General features: G+C 31.9%; 1 protein-coding gene across 1 annotated transcript; it reads right to left on the reverse strand.

The window, feature by feature from the left end:
* Nucleotides 1-2,200: 2,200 nt before the first annotated feature.
* LOC112517659 (inositol 3-kinase) lies at nucleotides 2,201-5,476 on the reverse strand. The gene is made up of 2 exons (XM_025125027.1): nucleotides 4,343-5,476; nucleotides 2,201-2,558 (listed from the first exon to the last, which is right to left on the reverse strand). Exons 1-2 carry the CDS (start codon nucleotides 5,192-5,194, stop codon nucleotides 2,340-2,342), a joined length of 1,071 nt encoding a protein of 356 aa, XP_024980795.1. The 5' UTR covers nucleotides 5,195-5,476; the 3' UTR covers nucleotides 2,201-2,339.
* Nucleotides 5,477-15,282: the final 9,806 nt, after the last annotated feature.

Genomic DNA, 15,282 nt, shown 5'->3' on the forward strand with positions numbered 1-15,282 from the left:
TTAAATATATATATATAACAAAAATAATAATGATAAAATATATAATATTAATTGATTGATTTTAATATTTTATATTTTTTTAATGAAAATTAATTTTCAAAGCATTTAGCATTCCTGTTAAAGGGTGTCATCACCGTACACATAGGCTCCGCTCTAAAAATGTCTTATAATTTTTGATTTTTCACATTTTGGGAAATTAAAAAAAACATATGATTAATGCTTCCCGTGTGAGTATCCAACCATAATAATTATGTAATTTGTCGTCATAAAAATTGTGTCGATTTTAATTTTATTTTGGTATTATGAGTGGATTTATAGATCTTGTCTCACAGAGGAATTGTGTTATTTTGCTCAGCATACGAAATGAAATCTTAGTAACTTACTAAAAAACATGTTAGGAAATAAACTTGGATTCATTGTATGTATAAAAAAAAAAAGGAGTTTCCAAGTGAAATAAACTTGGGATTCATTGTATGTAAACTTGGGATCTTGTCTCATAGAGGAATTGTGTTATTTTGCTCTGCTTAATGCTCTTCTCTCTTGAGGAGTTGAGGTAAATGACAGATCTACATATAACATACATTTCATCTTAAGGGTACGTTAGATGGAACGGGGTGGAACAATACAGAGTAGGTAGAAGGTGGAACAAATTTTAGGGAAATGAGATTATAATCGTAAATTGCTAAACTATCAATGTCAAATTAAAATCCTAAAACCTTTCAAAACATGCACTAGACGACTAACCCCACATTCAAATCTACTCAATGTTTGCTTCAATTTAACAAACATATAACAAACCATTGACATTTACATACATAAACCGTTGAACCTTTTAACTATCATGTTCTCTTTCGTGGTTTTGTAATTGAGATTTTTTTTTTGTAATCAAATAATCATTACCTCTTTGCTGAAGAATTGCGATTAGTAGTTTTAAAGAGAGATGCACAAGTCTTTCAAGCCCGTTTTTAGTGAGTAAAAAAAGGACCAAGCTTTGTTAGGTCCTAGGCAAGTTTAGGGGTTGAAAGTCAGACCTATCCCAAGAATTTCGGCCAAATCAAGCTTTGGGGCTTGGCCCAGATCGAGCTTCAGGCTTACCAAACCCGGTCTTTTTCAAGCATGGTTTAGGCTTGGACTTTTTTATACATCTTTAGTTTTAGAGTAAACTACTATTTTCGTCTATATGGTTTATTAAAGATTATGATTTTTGTCCCTGTAGTTTTGAAATTTCTATTTTCGTGACTATGGTTTGTAAGTTATTGCTGTTTTCGTCCTTGACACTAAATTTATTAAAAATAATCCATTAGAGTTGGGTGTACTTTAGTCTTTTTATTTCCCCCCTTTTTGGTCTATTTAATATCTTTTTTGGTTTCGTTTTTGTTCAAAAAAATTATACTTTTTTTGATGAAATAAGTATGCGTTAAAGATTATATTGTTTTCCTTTCAAAAAAATAGATAATTAAATATTTTTTCACATGTTTCGTTTTTTCATATTTTTGTCAGTATAGTTTATTTTCTTATTAGATCAATTTTTGTCTTTAAGTCATTTAAGTGCAAGTTGTTAATTACCATTCTCATGATAGTATTTTAATCTCTTTTTTCATTAGGGATCATAAGAAACTAAAACTATAATGACAAAAAATATAAAAAAAAACTAATTGTATTAAAAATATTTAATTATTTTATCATAAATAATGACAAAATAATATAATTCTTTAAATATTGTTTTCTTTTATCAAAAAGTATATAGTTTTATTTAATCAAAGAGATTAAAATACCAAAAAAGAAATCAAAAAAATATATTTAATAAACCAAAAAGAAATTCAAAAAGACTAAAATACCCTTTAAGTTAATGGATAATTTTAAACATATTTAGTATGAGGAACAAAAACAACAATAAATTACAAATCATAGGGATGAAAATCACAATTTTTCTCAAACCATAATTTACTCTTAGGGGGTGTTTGGTGTATGTAGAGGAATGAAAAAGGATATGAAAATAAAAAATTTCATTTCCTCAACTTAACCTGGAATGAAAATTTGGATTTATGAAAAAATGGACGTATTATATTATTTAAAACCAAACAGTTCTTTTCATTTTCATTCATATTAATTACTGCTTAATACCTCTTATCAAACACCCCATAGTTTTAGAGTAGGTTCTTAATTGCTCCCTCTACAGATGAAAGATGAAAACCTTATGATTAAAAGATTGATTAGGTAGCAGAATATAGAAGCTACAATTACAAACAAACTCAATGCTCCTTTATTCATAGATACGATTCTATTCAGAAAGATGTTTGATTTATGGGTATTCTATTGCTGTCGAATGGGGTCCGGGATTAAGGTTTAGTGTCGACCGACTTAATCGGTTCTTCTAAAACACTATTTTTAAGAAATAACATCTGGTGATCAGGCGAAATCGGCCTTGATGTTGGTAATTTTGCAGCACCTAGTGACGCGATAAACTGTTCATGACCCCTCCGCTTCATGAACCTGCAAGATTCATCATCACGCCCATCGTACTGCATTTTCCTCCGCTGCATCTCATCCTTTACTTTCTACAAGAATATAAATCTGTCAGAAGCTCATACATTTGTCAAAAGGTTATTCTGCTGCAATAGTCGACTAAGATACATACATAACCAAACAGGGGTAGACTAAATGCACCCTTATCTCCTAATTTCCTCCCCGTTAACATTATAATTATAATGAACATCAAGACTTACTTTTTACATTAACATAAATAGGGATGCATATAGCGACATCCAACCAAATATACTATTTTTTAGAGTAACCGTGGATCGCTTACAAGCACCGACTAATCCCCGGGCGCCCATGAGGTAGCGTTTGGTATGCAGACTGGATGGGACATGAATGTCCCGGAGCCATCACTAGTGAACTTTCGTTCCCACAAGGGCTTTGGCAGCAAAAGGAAATACTATGATATGTGGATAACAGGATTTCAATAATCGAATATTTTCGGACAGAAAACAAGAGCAAAACATAAAAGAACATTTGATGGAAAACTAAAGATTTCAGCAAGAGTTGCATGGAAAACCAAATAAAGTAACAAAATATTTCATGATTAAGCATTCTTCATAACTTAATTATGTCGGGATCACATCAGGCGAGTAGCATTATTGAAACAAGGGAAAAGGCAATGTATGTTTGATGGATAGAATACCACAAAACAAGAGCATCCAGCTCTAGACACGACTGCTTTATGGTTAAGAATTGTATCTGATTTCTTCGAGTTGGTTTTTCTTTAATCAATAGCTTGCATATGATCATCATTGTTCATTTAAGCTCATTTCTACCAATTATACTCGACCATATGCTAAGCACATTCTTGCTCTGAACTACAATTCAGACGGCTTGCCTTAGGAAATTACAACCAAATATAGTATTGCCTTCATAAATATAATACTAAGGGGAACAACCACTATAAGTGTTCTGCAAAAAAGGTGCCCTTCCCCAAAGGTATCATGTGAGAGGCAAATCAAGTATACATAAGCCCAATAAGTAGTTTGGTTAAGAGAACAGTGCCCACAAGAAACACAATTTCTAAAGGGAGTGCCCACGTGAGGTCAATCCTCAAAAGGAATTGTGACCCTTTACACTTTGGCAGTCGGATTTTGTTCAAGTATACAACCCTGGAACCAATTGTTCTACGCCCTTCGGGGACAATTACTACAAGTTGCCCACAATGCAAACAATTATGCCAAAAACGAGCTCAAGCTCATAGTTAGGGAAGGTTATTTTTTCTTCCCAAAAGACCCATGAAACCACACCTAACGGGAGGAGACTTCAAATGCCCACCCCAATAATTCACAAGCGGGACGTCCAAACTGAACATAGGGTCAATAAATTATCCTAAGCAATTCCCAAGTTTTCAATAAGTTGATGTAAATTCCTAAACCTTAATAAGTTATGTACATTCTTGTTTATGTGCTATAAGAGTATGTTTCATATGCGAGCCGGTATGGATAAAACAGTACAAAAACGTTTGGCAGAGGACAAGACATAACCCAAGTGTACAAAAATGCAAGTTTTATGTCCCACAAACAATCGGTGGAACAAAAATCAAGGTAAATAACTAAACTACACATGTCAAATTAAAACCCTAATAGCTTCCAGAATTCTTTCACCTCACTCTTGCTTCAAAGTGCCAATCGCACCCTCAAATGTTCGATACATAATGACTCCTAAAACCATGACCAAAGATCACAACTATGAAGGTTCCTTCCTAATTGTTCTATGTGCAAAATCTTGGAATTGTAATTGCAATTTATGTGGGAAGAAAAAATGATGTATAATGCGAATCATACTAGCAAAAACCAACCTGCATTAACCTGGAGTCAAATTCCGGCAGTCCAATTTGGCCGACGGTCAATGATCCGAAGAGGTTTCCGATCAAGGCAGCATCAGGAACCGCCAATCCCTGCACTAACCCAGCAACTAACCCTCCTAGAAAACTATCACCAGCTCCGGTTGGATCAACCTGAACAGTCGAAAATGGCGATATCTGCATTTCCCCATCTTTCCAATAGAGAGTGCACCCATCTTCGCCGCTCGTCACCACAACACAACACGATTTCCTAGCTTCCTCCACATCCACATATGGTGCTTCCTCCGCGGAAGCTTTCAAGAACCCAATTCGAGGAAGCAAGTGAGAAAACCCACTTTCCTTTAGCTTCACGAGCTTCACAGTCCCATCTATTTCATCGAAACCCCTGATTAGAGCTTGTATGTCGACGAGAACGACATCACATATATCCAGCAATTTTTCTAGGGTTTCGGGAGATATCTCCCCTGCAACTCCAACTGCCATACCGAAATTGAAATTCGCATCATCCGGCAAATCAGATGAGGAAATCGGGTCGCATGATTGGACCCGTTTAAGAATCCGGTCCTCTCGCCGGATCTCCGATGGATCGGAGAAAAAATAAGCGTGGAAGACGGCGGTTTTCCCCGATGGAGATACAATTGGCGCATGATTGACTTTGACGGTGTAGGCAAAATCAGAACCCACTTTGGATACATAATCGGAAGAGATGTTGAGGCCGTCAAGGACGGCGGAGATGAAGGAAACAGCACCGCCGAGTGTCTGGGCGAGCACTACTTCATCTTTGATAAGAACGTCATGGCAGTAATTACCAACGACCAAACCACGGGGGTGTCGATTTCCTCCCATTTAGAGATGGGTTTGAGAGGAATTGATGATCGGAAGGATGTGGGTGGCAGTGTTTTAGGTTGTTGGAAGATCATAGGTGCATGCTATTGGGTTGAAGAAGTGGGAATGCGAGGAGAATAAGGAGACGACGCGCGGCAAGAAAGAATCGTTTGTTTATGGGGGAAGAGAGGGAGGTGGAGGGTAGGCGATGGTGAGGTGGTGGTTTTTTAACGGAGAAGGGTGGTGGAGGATCAATGGTGGTTTCTCATAGAACTGCGAGCTTACCAAATGGGGGTGGGGATTCCTGCACTCCGTGTCCCATTTAGTTTTCCTTCTTCGTAAATCATATTTTTGGTTCATGTTTCAAATACCTCAAATAGTCTCTTCTTCAAACATTGTTTGTTAGAAGAAACGCCATTAAATGTATTATGTACCCTTCACGTGAAGGGTAATTTCGTCATTTAATCTTTCACATATCTTTCTTTATAGATTTAGATGGATGTTCTCTTCTTACGTTCTAAACTAAAAATCCCAACTATCATCTTCTTCCTTATCATGAGTGTCGGTAACCCACCATTCACATGGTAACTTTTTTCAGGTGAACCCCCAACTCAACCCCACCCACCCCTCCATAAAGATCCATTTGTTCTCGAAAACCCGTTCTTCAAACCCCTCAGTTTCAAGAAGACGACGACGGATAAGGAATGACGCTGAAGCCTTACCTAGATGGAAAACGAACGGGGACGAAGAACGAATGCAACAGGTTGTACATCATCCTTGTGATAGATTTGTGGGTTTCAACGGATCTAAACAAAGGTTTTTCTTATTTTTATCTAGATTTACGTTGTGTTCTCAAAACCTTTTTTTGCGAAGGAAATGAAAAGAAAGTAAAAAAAACTCGGAAAGGGAAGTAAAGAAACTAAAACTCTTTAATAAATGGGTAAATTGCATGAAAAAGTAACGTACTTTAATTTGATTCATATTTAGGGTAACGTAATTTTAAAACTTTCATTTTGGTGACTAAGATGTAAGGTTTTAAACATTTAGGTATTCTAGTAACCAGTTGAAGAATTAACCAATTACCATTTTGATGTGGTATTCAATGTTTCAGCAAATAATTCTGAGTTAGATACCACATCACTCGCCACATGAGCATGGTAACTGGTCGTTATACTTAAATGTTTAAAACTTTACGTCTTAGGTACCAAAAAGAAAGTTTTAAAAGTACGTTACCCAAAATAGGAATCTACTTAAAATACGTTATTTTTTCATGCAATTTGCCTTAAATTTTTTTTATTAGAATTACAAAATTATCCAATCTTTCATATTAAATAATAAATTTTTAAAGAGTATATTAGTAAAAACGGCATCTTTCCCTTTCTTCCTCTCCTCTTCAATGAACATGAAAAGTTATTTTCCTTCTTTTTCGAGAACATAAATAGAAAATTTATTTTCTTTTTCTTTCTTTTCCCTCCTTTTTTTTTCCATCAATTTTTTTTCTAAACTCCAAACTCGAGAACACAACCTTAGGTTATTTTTCATTTTTTATTTTAAGGGGTTTTCTTCCTTTTTTTTATTTAGATTGTGTTAGGATATATGTTTAAATCTAAATTTGAATTTATTTAAATGTGGTTTGAAGTTTGTTAAATTTGGGTTTTCTTGAATGGAGGAAGAAACTGATGAGAAGAAGAAGACATGTAAAAAGACGAAAATGCTCCTCATATAAGGAGCACATAAGTGACTTAACATAACCAATTCTAATGGTGTTAGAAGGTGTTAATTTTCCTTTCAAAAGTTTCCTCTCAAATGCGGTAAGAAAGGAAAAAAAATGAAAAGAGATAAATTATAACATTTAAAAATATTTATAAAATTACATATCTACTCATCAATTACAGTCTGTTGTAACTCTTGAAAACGTACCTTAATGATTTCATTGGTTTTGTTAAATAAATCAAATGACTTGTTGACCTTAATTTGGATCATGTGTGGTTTTAGGATTTTACTTAACTTATGTGCTTTGATGGTGGCACGTTAACCTCTTTAGTCATAAATGTATAAATCTTGGATGATTGCCTTTCATTATCTTTATGGTAAAGTTTAAAGTACAACCCATATGGTTTGGACTTTTTGGCTATTATACTTTAATAAGATGATGGTTTATGGACCTATTCATGTTACACGTGCCATGAGATTCCTAACAGTTTGGAAAATATGTCTTTGTGGTTTACATTGGCTTATTTAAGTAGTCAAGTGTTCTGTGAGGTCTTTTGGCTTGATTTTTACTCAAATCAGTTTGAGCACATTTGTCCGGTTTTTAATAGCTCAATGTGGATCTTTACACATATAATGCATTTATTACATATTGTTGGATATTACATGTTTTGAGTGTGTTAATCGTTCGATTGGAGTCATGTAATTTTAGACTGTAATTCATTGGATCTATAGGCATATGAGTCCGTTATGTTGTTACGTGGAGTTTTGATCTCCACACTAAGTCTAGTGAGTAGTCCCCAAGTCATGGTTTCGGAGCTTACAGTGGTACCTTGTTGGGTCGTGTACGAAGCTAGTAGCCTACGGTTGTATTTTATTGAGTCGTATACGGGCTAGGTCTTGCGGTGATGCTCGTTGGAGCCGTATAGAAGACCAATTACTTTTATGGTGAGACTCATCTAGAGGTGGAGTAGATAGTAGTGCCATTCTGGGAATCTTGCGGTGGTACTTGAGTCGTATACGGGGATCTAAGACCCGAGCTGAAACTCGAAATCGTTGATAAGTGGCTTACTTTTGTGTTCCCTCCAAATTCAATAGAATCAGGTCTCCCCCATCACAAAAATGTGTTGTTTTCGGGTACTTAGTTACCCATGCTTTTGGTGTTTTGAATATAAAGTTTTATCTATACATTTGATGTTTTGGAGTATGCTTTTACGTATGTTTTAGGTGAGTTTGGATATTGGTTTTCAATCTAAAACGAGTATATAATTTGAAAATAACGAGCTTTGGAAAGATATTCCTTTTATGATTTGTGTTTTAAATGAAGATTCGTTATTTCAAGAAAAATGTCCCTTTTAATGGTCTTATGTTTATATGATGAAACTGCTTTAACTTACTAGGCATTAAGCCTAACCACATTTTCTTATTGATATGTATATTGGGTCTTAGTGGGATCTGAGTGACTTTGGAGCTTTGTAGAGGTTCTGGTAGGATGACTCTAGAAGCGTCACCGACTTGAAGATAGCAGACTTGAAGGTATTATTAACCCCCAAACTATTCTAATTCTATTAAGGATCAGATTGTCTCGTTTAAAACTCTGTTGCATCCTTGTTCTCCTTCTTATGTAAAATTTAAGCATTTTGCTATTTAAGTTGTTGTAATTGAAGGAATTTTGAAGTTTTAAATTGTCTGTTATTTTATAAATGTAGGGGTGTTACACCATCCCTAAACCCCGAGGAAGGTGTCACAGGAAAACTACTTGTAAGATATTCAAACTCTTCAAATGTCATAATGAAATATCAAGATTCAACGATATGTACAACTGAAATCAACAAATACAGTGGAAGTATAAATGAATAGAATTGTCCATAATAATGTTCGAATAATCTAGTTCATCACGTACCAAACTAGACAACTGAAATAACAAGATGATCGTCTAAGTTTTCCCCCATTCCCTCTGCATTCATTACTTACCCTGAATTTGAGGTACATGGCATTAGTCAACAATAAAATTCAGTAAGTTAGTGGTTAACATACTAATTGTATACCTCGTTTTGGGAAAAAACACATGAAAAATCACCTCTATGATAATAAGTTAGGAGAGGATGAAAAAAACAACATGATTATAAATATAAGAAATGAGGATGAGATGCATTTGTGACAACTTATGTGTTTGACTCTTTTTCTAAGCTAATGACATCTACCTAATATTAATTGCATTGTTGAACTCTTTTAATAAATAACATTTCCAAACATGGTTTGTAAGTTGAATATGAAAGATCAATTTTGTATAAACCGCCATAATAAATTGCATGAAATATTCCTTGTCTTCCAAAAAAATCCTTTATTTTAATCTTATAAAAAAAGACGGTCGATTATATTGAAGAATATATATATTTTAACTTATTAAAGTTATTAGTTCAGATGTAGGTGGTTGTTCTCTATGGCTATAGAACATTCGTCTCAGGAACCACCATCTACATCTAGAAAGTCGTATGCTTTGCAAGAAACTTGTATAGTTTGGAATCACCCTCTTCATTTTGGGGTGACGAAGGGATCATACCATTTGATGAAAAAAAAGGCACAATGAGGACGCTTAACACGCGTCGAGAGCAACTAACTGAAACAAATGATATAAGCAACTTGAAACGATGGATGTTGGTGAAATTTCAAAATTATACCCACAAATACAATTGATGTTGTTTGAGTGGAAAAATTATACAAATATTGGGCTCATATTATGTTTAAAATAATTGGGCCCATGAGTACTACTTTACCTGTTGAAAGGCCAAATTATGTGAAACAAACCCATATTCTTTAACCATCAATAAAAAATAATACAGATCAATAAAAACATGTTGTAAGGACTTTGATACACATTGTGAACATAATCTATAATCAAAGTTAAACACCCGTAAAGCATATCCGGTGAACCCAAAACCAAGAATATATAGTATCACGATGTAAATTGCTATCGAATATATTGTTTCAGCTAAACATTGTGACCACCTATTTTTTTTACACCTTGTGAACATAGTGTGACACCACGACACTAAAAACAAAAAACGAAAAAAAGAAAAACTAAAATCTTATGGACTTGAAAACACATATTTATTTACATTGTGATCATCCATCTTTTACACCTTGTGACACTAAGAACAAAAATCCAAAATAAAAACAACTACAAGATTCCTAAAAGTATTGGATTTGGATACACATTGTGAACAATTAATTAATGTTTTATTTGAAAATTTATGGATTTCCTTATGAAAACCTGAGTTATATGTGTCGTCAAAAAAGGGTCATAAATTTAATATAAAAACCTAAGTTATACCTATCTTTTAAGTATGATATACATTTTAATTTAATTAAAGTTTATGTTATAAGAAATCAACAAGAAGCATAAGAATTAATTGAGGGTTATTTAAAATTGAAACTTTAAGAGGGATAATGAGTAGCAATAAATTAAGCATTGAACATGTAGATTAGGAGGAGTTGGCCTACTTGGACCTATTGCCATTTTACAATGCCAACCATGTTTTCCCCACAACTTGTTTACTTTACTAATCACACTAATCAAATCAATTATATATATATATATATATATATATATATATATAAAAGAGAGAGAGAGAAAGAGAGGAGTGTGTGCATGCATGCATATCGCACACGCAAACGCATGTACGCTCTAGAATGGTTGGCTCAAACGTGTTAGAGTTAGAGAAGATAAACTTAATACCAGCCGAAGCAGGTTGGATGAACTCGCCGATATTTTTGTTTTGCTTTAACTTTATGAGTAATTAATAATATTAAATATGATTGTAAAAACTTAAGACCCATTTGGTTTGAATGAATAGAATGGATTTTGGGGGAATTTGTATTTTAAATCCATTCCAATCTTATGTTTGGTTTGTTGGATTGTCCGGGTTTGAAATCTTAGAATTTAGTTGAAATCCTACAAATATAGGATATTAAAATCCTTAAGGATTGCTTGGGATTTCATATGATTATATGAAAGGTTTTTATAAATGTTGAAAACGTTGGTTTTATAATAATCGATTAATAAAAATGTAATTTTTTAAATAAATTATTTATAAATAATAGAATTCAATTCCATTCCAAATCATACAATTCAAACACACAAATGACTTCAAATCTATTCCAATCCAAATACCTCAAAATCTAAATTTCTTCATAAAATCCAAATCCTTAAGAACAATCATGCAAACCAAAAGTGATCTTATCACTAATTTAATGATTCACTTTTTTTTAAGTAGAAACAGTTCAAGAAATTGTAATATTTAGGGGTGCTTGTGATAGCTTATTTGAAACAACTTTTGTTCTTTTTGTAAAATTGTTTATCAACTTATGTGATATTAAACCGAAGTTTCCTAAAAAGTGTTTAGATTAGCTTACGCGGTATCAAAACGTAATAAGCTGATAAGTATTTCTTTTTTCCCATCCAAACACTAAAAACTTCTTATTACCGGTACCACAGCGGAATAAGTTAATAAGTTAGAAAAAAGTAACTTATCAAAAACTTCTTATTACCGGTGTCAATGCGGAATAATTTCTTTTCTTTTTCCATCCAAATACTAAAAACTCTTTATTACTGGTACCATACGGGGATACGTTAGTAAGCACTTTAAATAAACAATCCCAAACACCCGCTTAATATTTTTTATATATACAAGTTAAAGTTAGAATAAAATGAGAATATATTTTCGGGTAAAATTGCGTCTTCTAATATTATATAAAGAAAACAATCTTCTTTTACAAGTATCTCCTTGAATTTGTATAAAGAAATATACATGATGCATGTAAACATTGGTAAACTTTTAAAAACCAAATCCATTAAACATCCAGACGGGAACTTAATTTTCGTTATGAACGAGACAAATGAGAACGCGACGCTTGTTCTTATTTATCCTTGTTTATCATGAATAATACATGTGAATTTTTCAAAAATTCACGATAAATGATACACAATTCATAATAATTATCTCGTGAACGTCAGTAATACGTGACACGTTCTTTTGTTTCCTCCGTGTTACAACGAGAGTTAGAGTCACAACTGAATCTGCCTACATATATATAAACATATTTTATTATTACTAATATCTTGTAATTATATAATAATATATAAATTAACACAAGAAAATAAGAAATTGATTTTATTGATTGATGATTGTGTTGAATCTTAATTAATTATATAGACTTCGATTCGAGTCCTCGTAGAGATCCATGTAGCAAGAGATGGACTTCAAGTTGTATATATATATATAAAATCTTAATTTTATATAAAAACATGATCCTTGAAGCATTATACAATCTTTAACCAACTAATACATCATTTGATTTTAATGATTAAAACGAAGCAAGTATACAAATAAAAAAGCGAATGGTACAACTCATAAAACACGTGAAACCAACGTATACTTTTGCTTGCATTTCACGAACTATATATATAATATTATTCCAATTTATATTTTATTTAATAAAATATAAAATATAAAATATAATATAATGGGTAGTTTGTGATTTTGATTTGTGTGGGAAATCAATCTCAAGTTTAGTCTAGAAGATTCCATGAATATTTTTTTTTAAATTGAAGTCAGATGGTTGAGGATTTCTTTTTAACAATACACAATCTTAATTAAAGTATTTTACTCTAAATCTTTTTTAAATTAATAGGGAATTACATGTATACTGTTTTTTTTTGGGTATTGGTCTTTAAAATTTATAAGGTACATAAGTGGTGCTTAATTTCTTTTTGAAACACAAATTAATCCTTCATGTTAGTCAAGTAGTCATTAAACTAGATAGGACATGATATGATAAAACAACTGTTTAATGTTTGGTAAGACAGAAATAGACAAAACATAACAAGTAAAATGTCTCTAATGAGTTGTTTATATATTTTGATTAATTTATATAATTATAACAAAATAATTATTTTTATGACAAAATAATATCATTACAAGGTTTCCATTTAAACAATTAAAATGACAACAGATTAAAAAGTTCATGTCAAACAATTAAAACCCTTAGATTGATGTCAACACTAATGAGGTGCACCAAGATCAATTTCTTTCTAAATTGCAATTCATGAGTAGGCGTTAGATTAAAAATGATCAAAAGTTTAGATATCTTCTTTCGTTTCTTACCATAACTTTCATTTTCACACGATCCTTCGCTTATACATATTTATAGGGAAATTCATTTGAGAAATGGTAAGTATTTGAAATTAAAGAATTGATCCTAGTCTTTTATCTTGTCAACATTTACGGCTTTAACTGTGAAACACCAGATAATTCCTTGCATAGGTATGCAGAAGATAGAGAGGTAATTCTGTAACTTTTACAAATAGCCGGCAAACGAATTCATATGTGAATCTGTGTGATTCACATATGTTCATATGTGAACCCGTTAATTAGTTCATATAGAACTATTTAACTGATTAACATATGAACCCACATGTTCATATGTGATTCAGTTTATATAAGTCATATATGAATCAGTTTATTAGTTCATATAATTCATATATAAATCAGTTTATTAGTTCATATATGAATCAGTTAATTAGTTCAAATGTGAATTATATATATGAGTTCACGTATAAACATATAGTTCATATGTGAATCACACATATTCACATATGAACCCGTTTGCTACCTATTTGTAAAAGTTACAAAATTACCTCCTCTATTTCTTGCATAATTGCAGATTTTGATCAGTTAAAGTCGTAATTCCTAACTAGTCAAAACACCACAATTCTTGACCAGTAAAATTCGATCTTAACCGTATGAAAGCTAAGATCACTTATTTACTTATCAAATATTTACCATTTTTCAAAACTGACCTATGACTATATATATATATATTAATCAATTTTGTATTCCATGACTAAAAAAAGTGATTGGTTTTGTTTGGAAGCAAATAAATTAAATATATCGCAATAATCACCGGTAACCTTATAAATAGATTAAGACTAATGGCCCATTTTTATTTTTAATTTTTAACCAAAAAAAAACCTGGATTCATGCACAATCAAATCTAGGGAAGCTTCCTCCATGTCCATCTTAATTTAATATTTTATTTGCTTTAAAATAAAATATTAGAAACATATAATTAGAATTGAATATGTAGCATAGCAAGAGTTTGAGTGTCCAACCTCCATGAATCTACTAACAACCAAGATCATGAGTAGGCCTTTTCTTATCTTCTCCCTTCGTAACCGACATATTATGTATAATGCTTCACTCATTTACTTAGAATAATGAAACATATTATGTTTGTGTAAAATTGTATGAACAAAATAAGAGAAAAATAGCTCATCTCCCAAGTTCTTTTTTATACCCATTTTCAGACATCAATTTAGTTTAGTTGTTAACTAATCTTTTGTTTTGTGAAAGCCTTACGCATATGTATAGAATTGGCTTTCACCCAAAAAAGGAATCCTTATGCATGTGTATAAGGTTTTAGAATTTAAAAGATTGTGGCATTCCATGTGGAATCCTTACGTATATGCATAATGATTTTTTTGGTCAAAAACCAATCCTTACTCTCTCTCTCACATACACACATATATATGGTTGAGTTCACGTGAGACCATTTTTTTATACTTGAAACTTCACAGCAAAACATTGTGAAAGTAAAAAAAGGCCAAACATTCACAACAAAAACACTGTAAAAGTTATATTCACAATATTTTGCTGTGAATTTTCAAGTATAAAAAAATGGTCTCACAAATCTCATGAAAACATGTTGGTCTTACATGATCATAAATATGTGTATATATATAAACCTTGTGCATAAAACATAGACTAAAAAGTAAAGTGAGATGAGTTAAAAATAGAGTATGTTGGTAGAGTTTTTATGCTATTGTCCTAAAGCAGTGGAAAGAAAATTAAGAGGATTCCACTTTGTGATTTGATATGTGCCGACACATAATATTCTCGTTTTAAAATTGAAATACTTTAATTACGTATTTATATTTATATTTTGAGTTATGTTCTTAATACTAATACAACATAAAATCCATCATTCAAAATGAATCTCAATTTTTTACTATTTTTCTACTAAATTTATATTTTATATTAACATAATATTTGTATGGTTAGTTAGAACTAATGAAATTTAGTGAAATATTTGAAAGTGAGATCTTAACTTTGATAAATTTAGAAATCATCGTTCTGATTCTCATTCTACTTTGAAAATGGTCCATCATCATTAAGTCCGTTAACAATCTCCGTCGATTTAATCTTTTTATCCATTTTCTTATATATGTTTAAAAAGTGTAATATATAATCTATATATTGTTTCTTAAATTATATATTATAGTTTTTTAAATTTATATATGAATTGATATATTATTTTGTAAACTATATATTATATTT

Source organism: Cynara cardunculus (assembly GCF_001531365.2).
Source record: "Cynara cardunculus var. scolymus isolate 2C chromosome LG 9, CcrdV1, whole genome shotgun sequence".
NCBI lineage: Eukaryota > Viridiplantae > Streptophyta > Magnoliopsida > Asterales > Asteraceae > Cynara > Cynara cardunculus.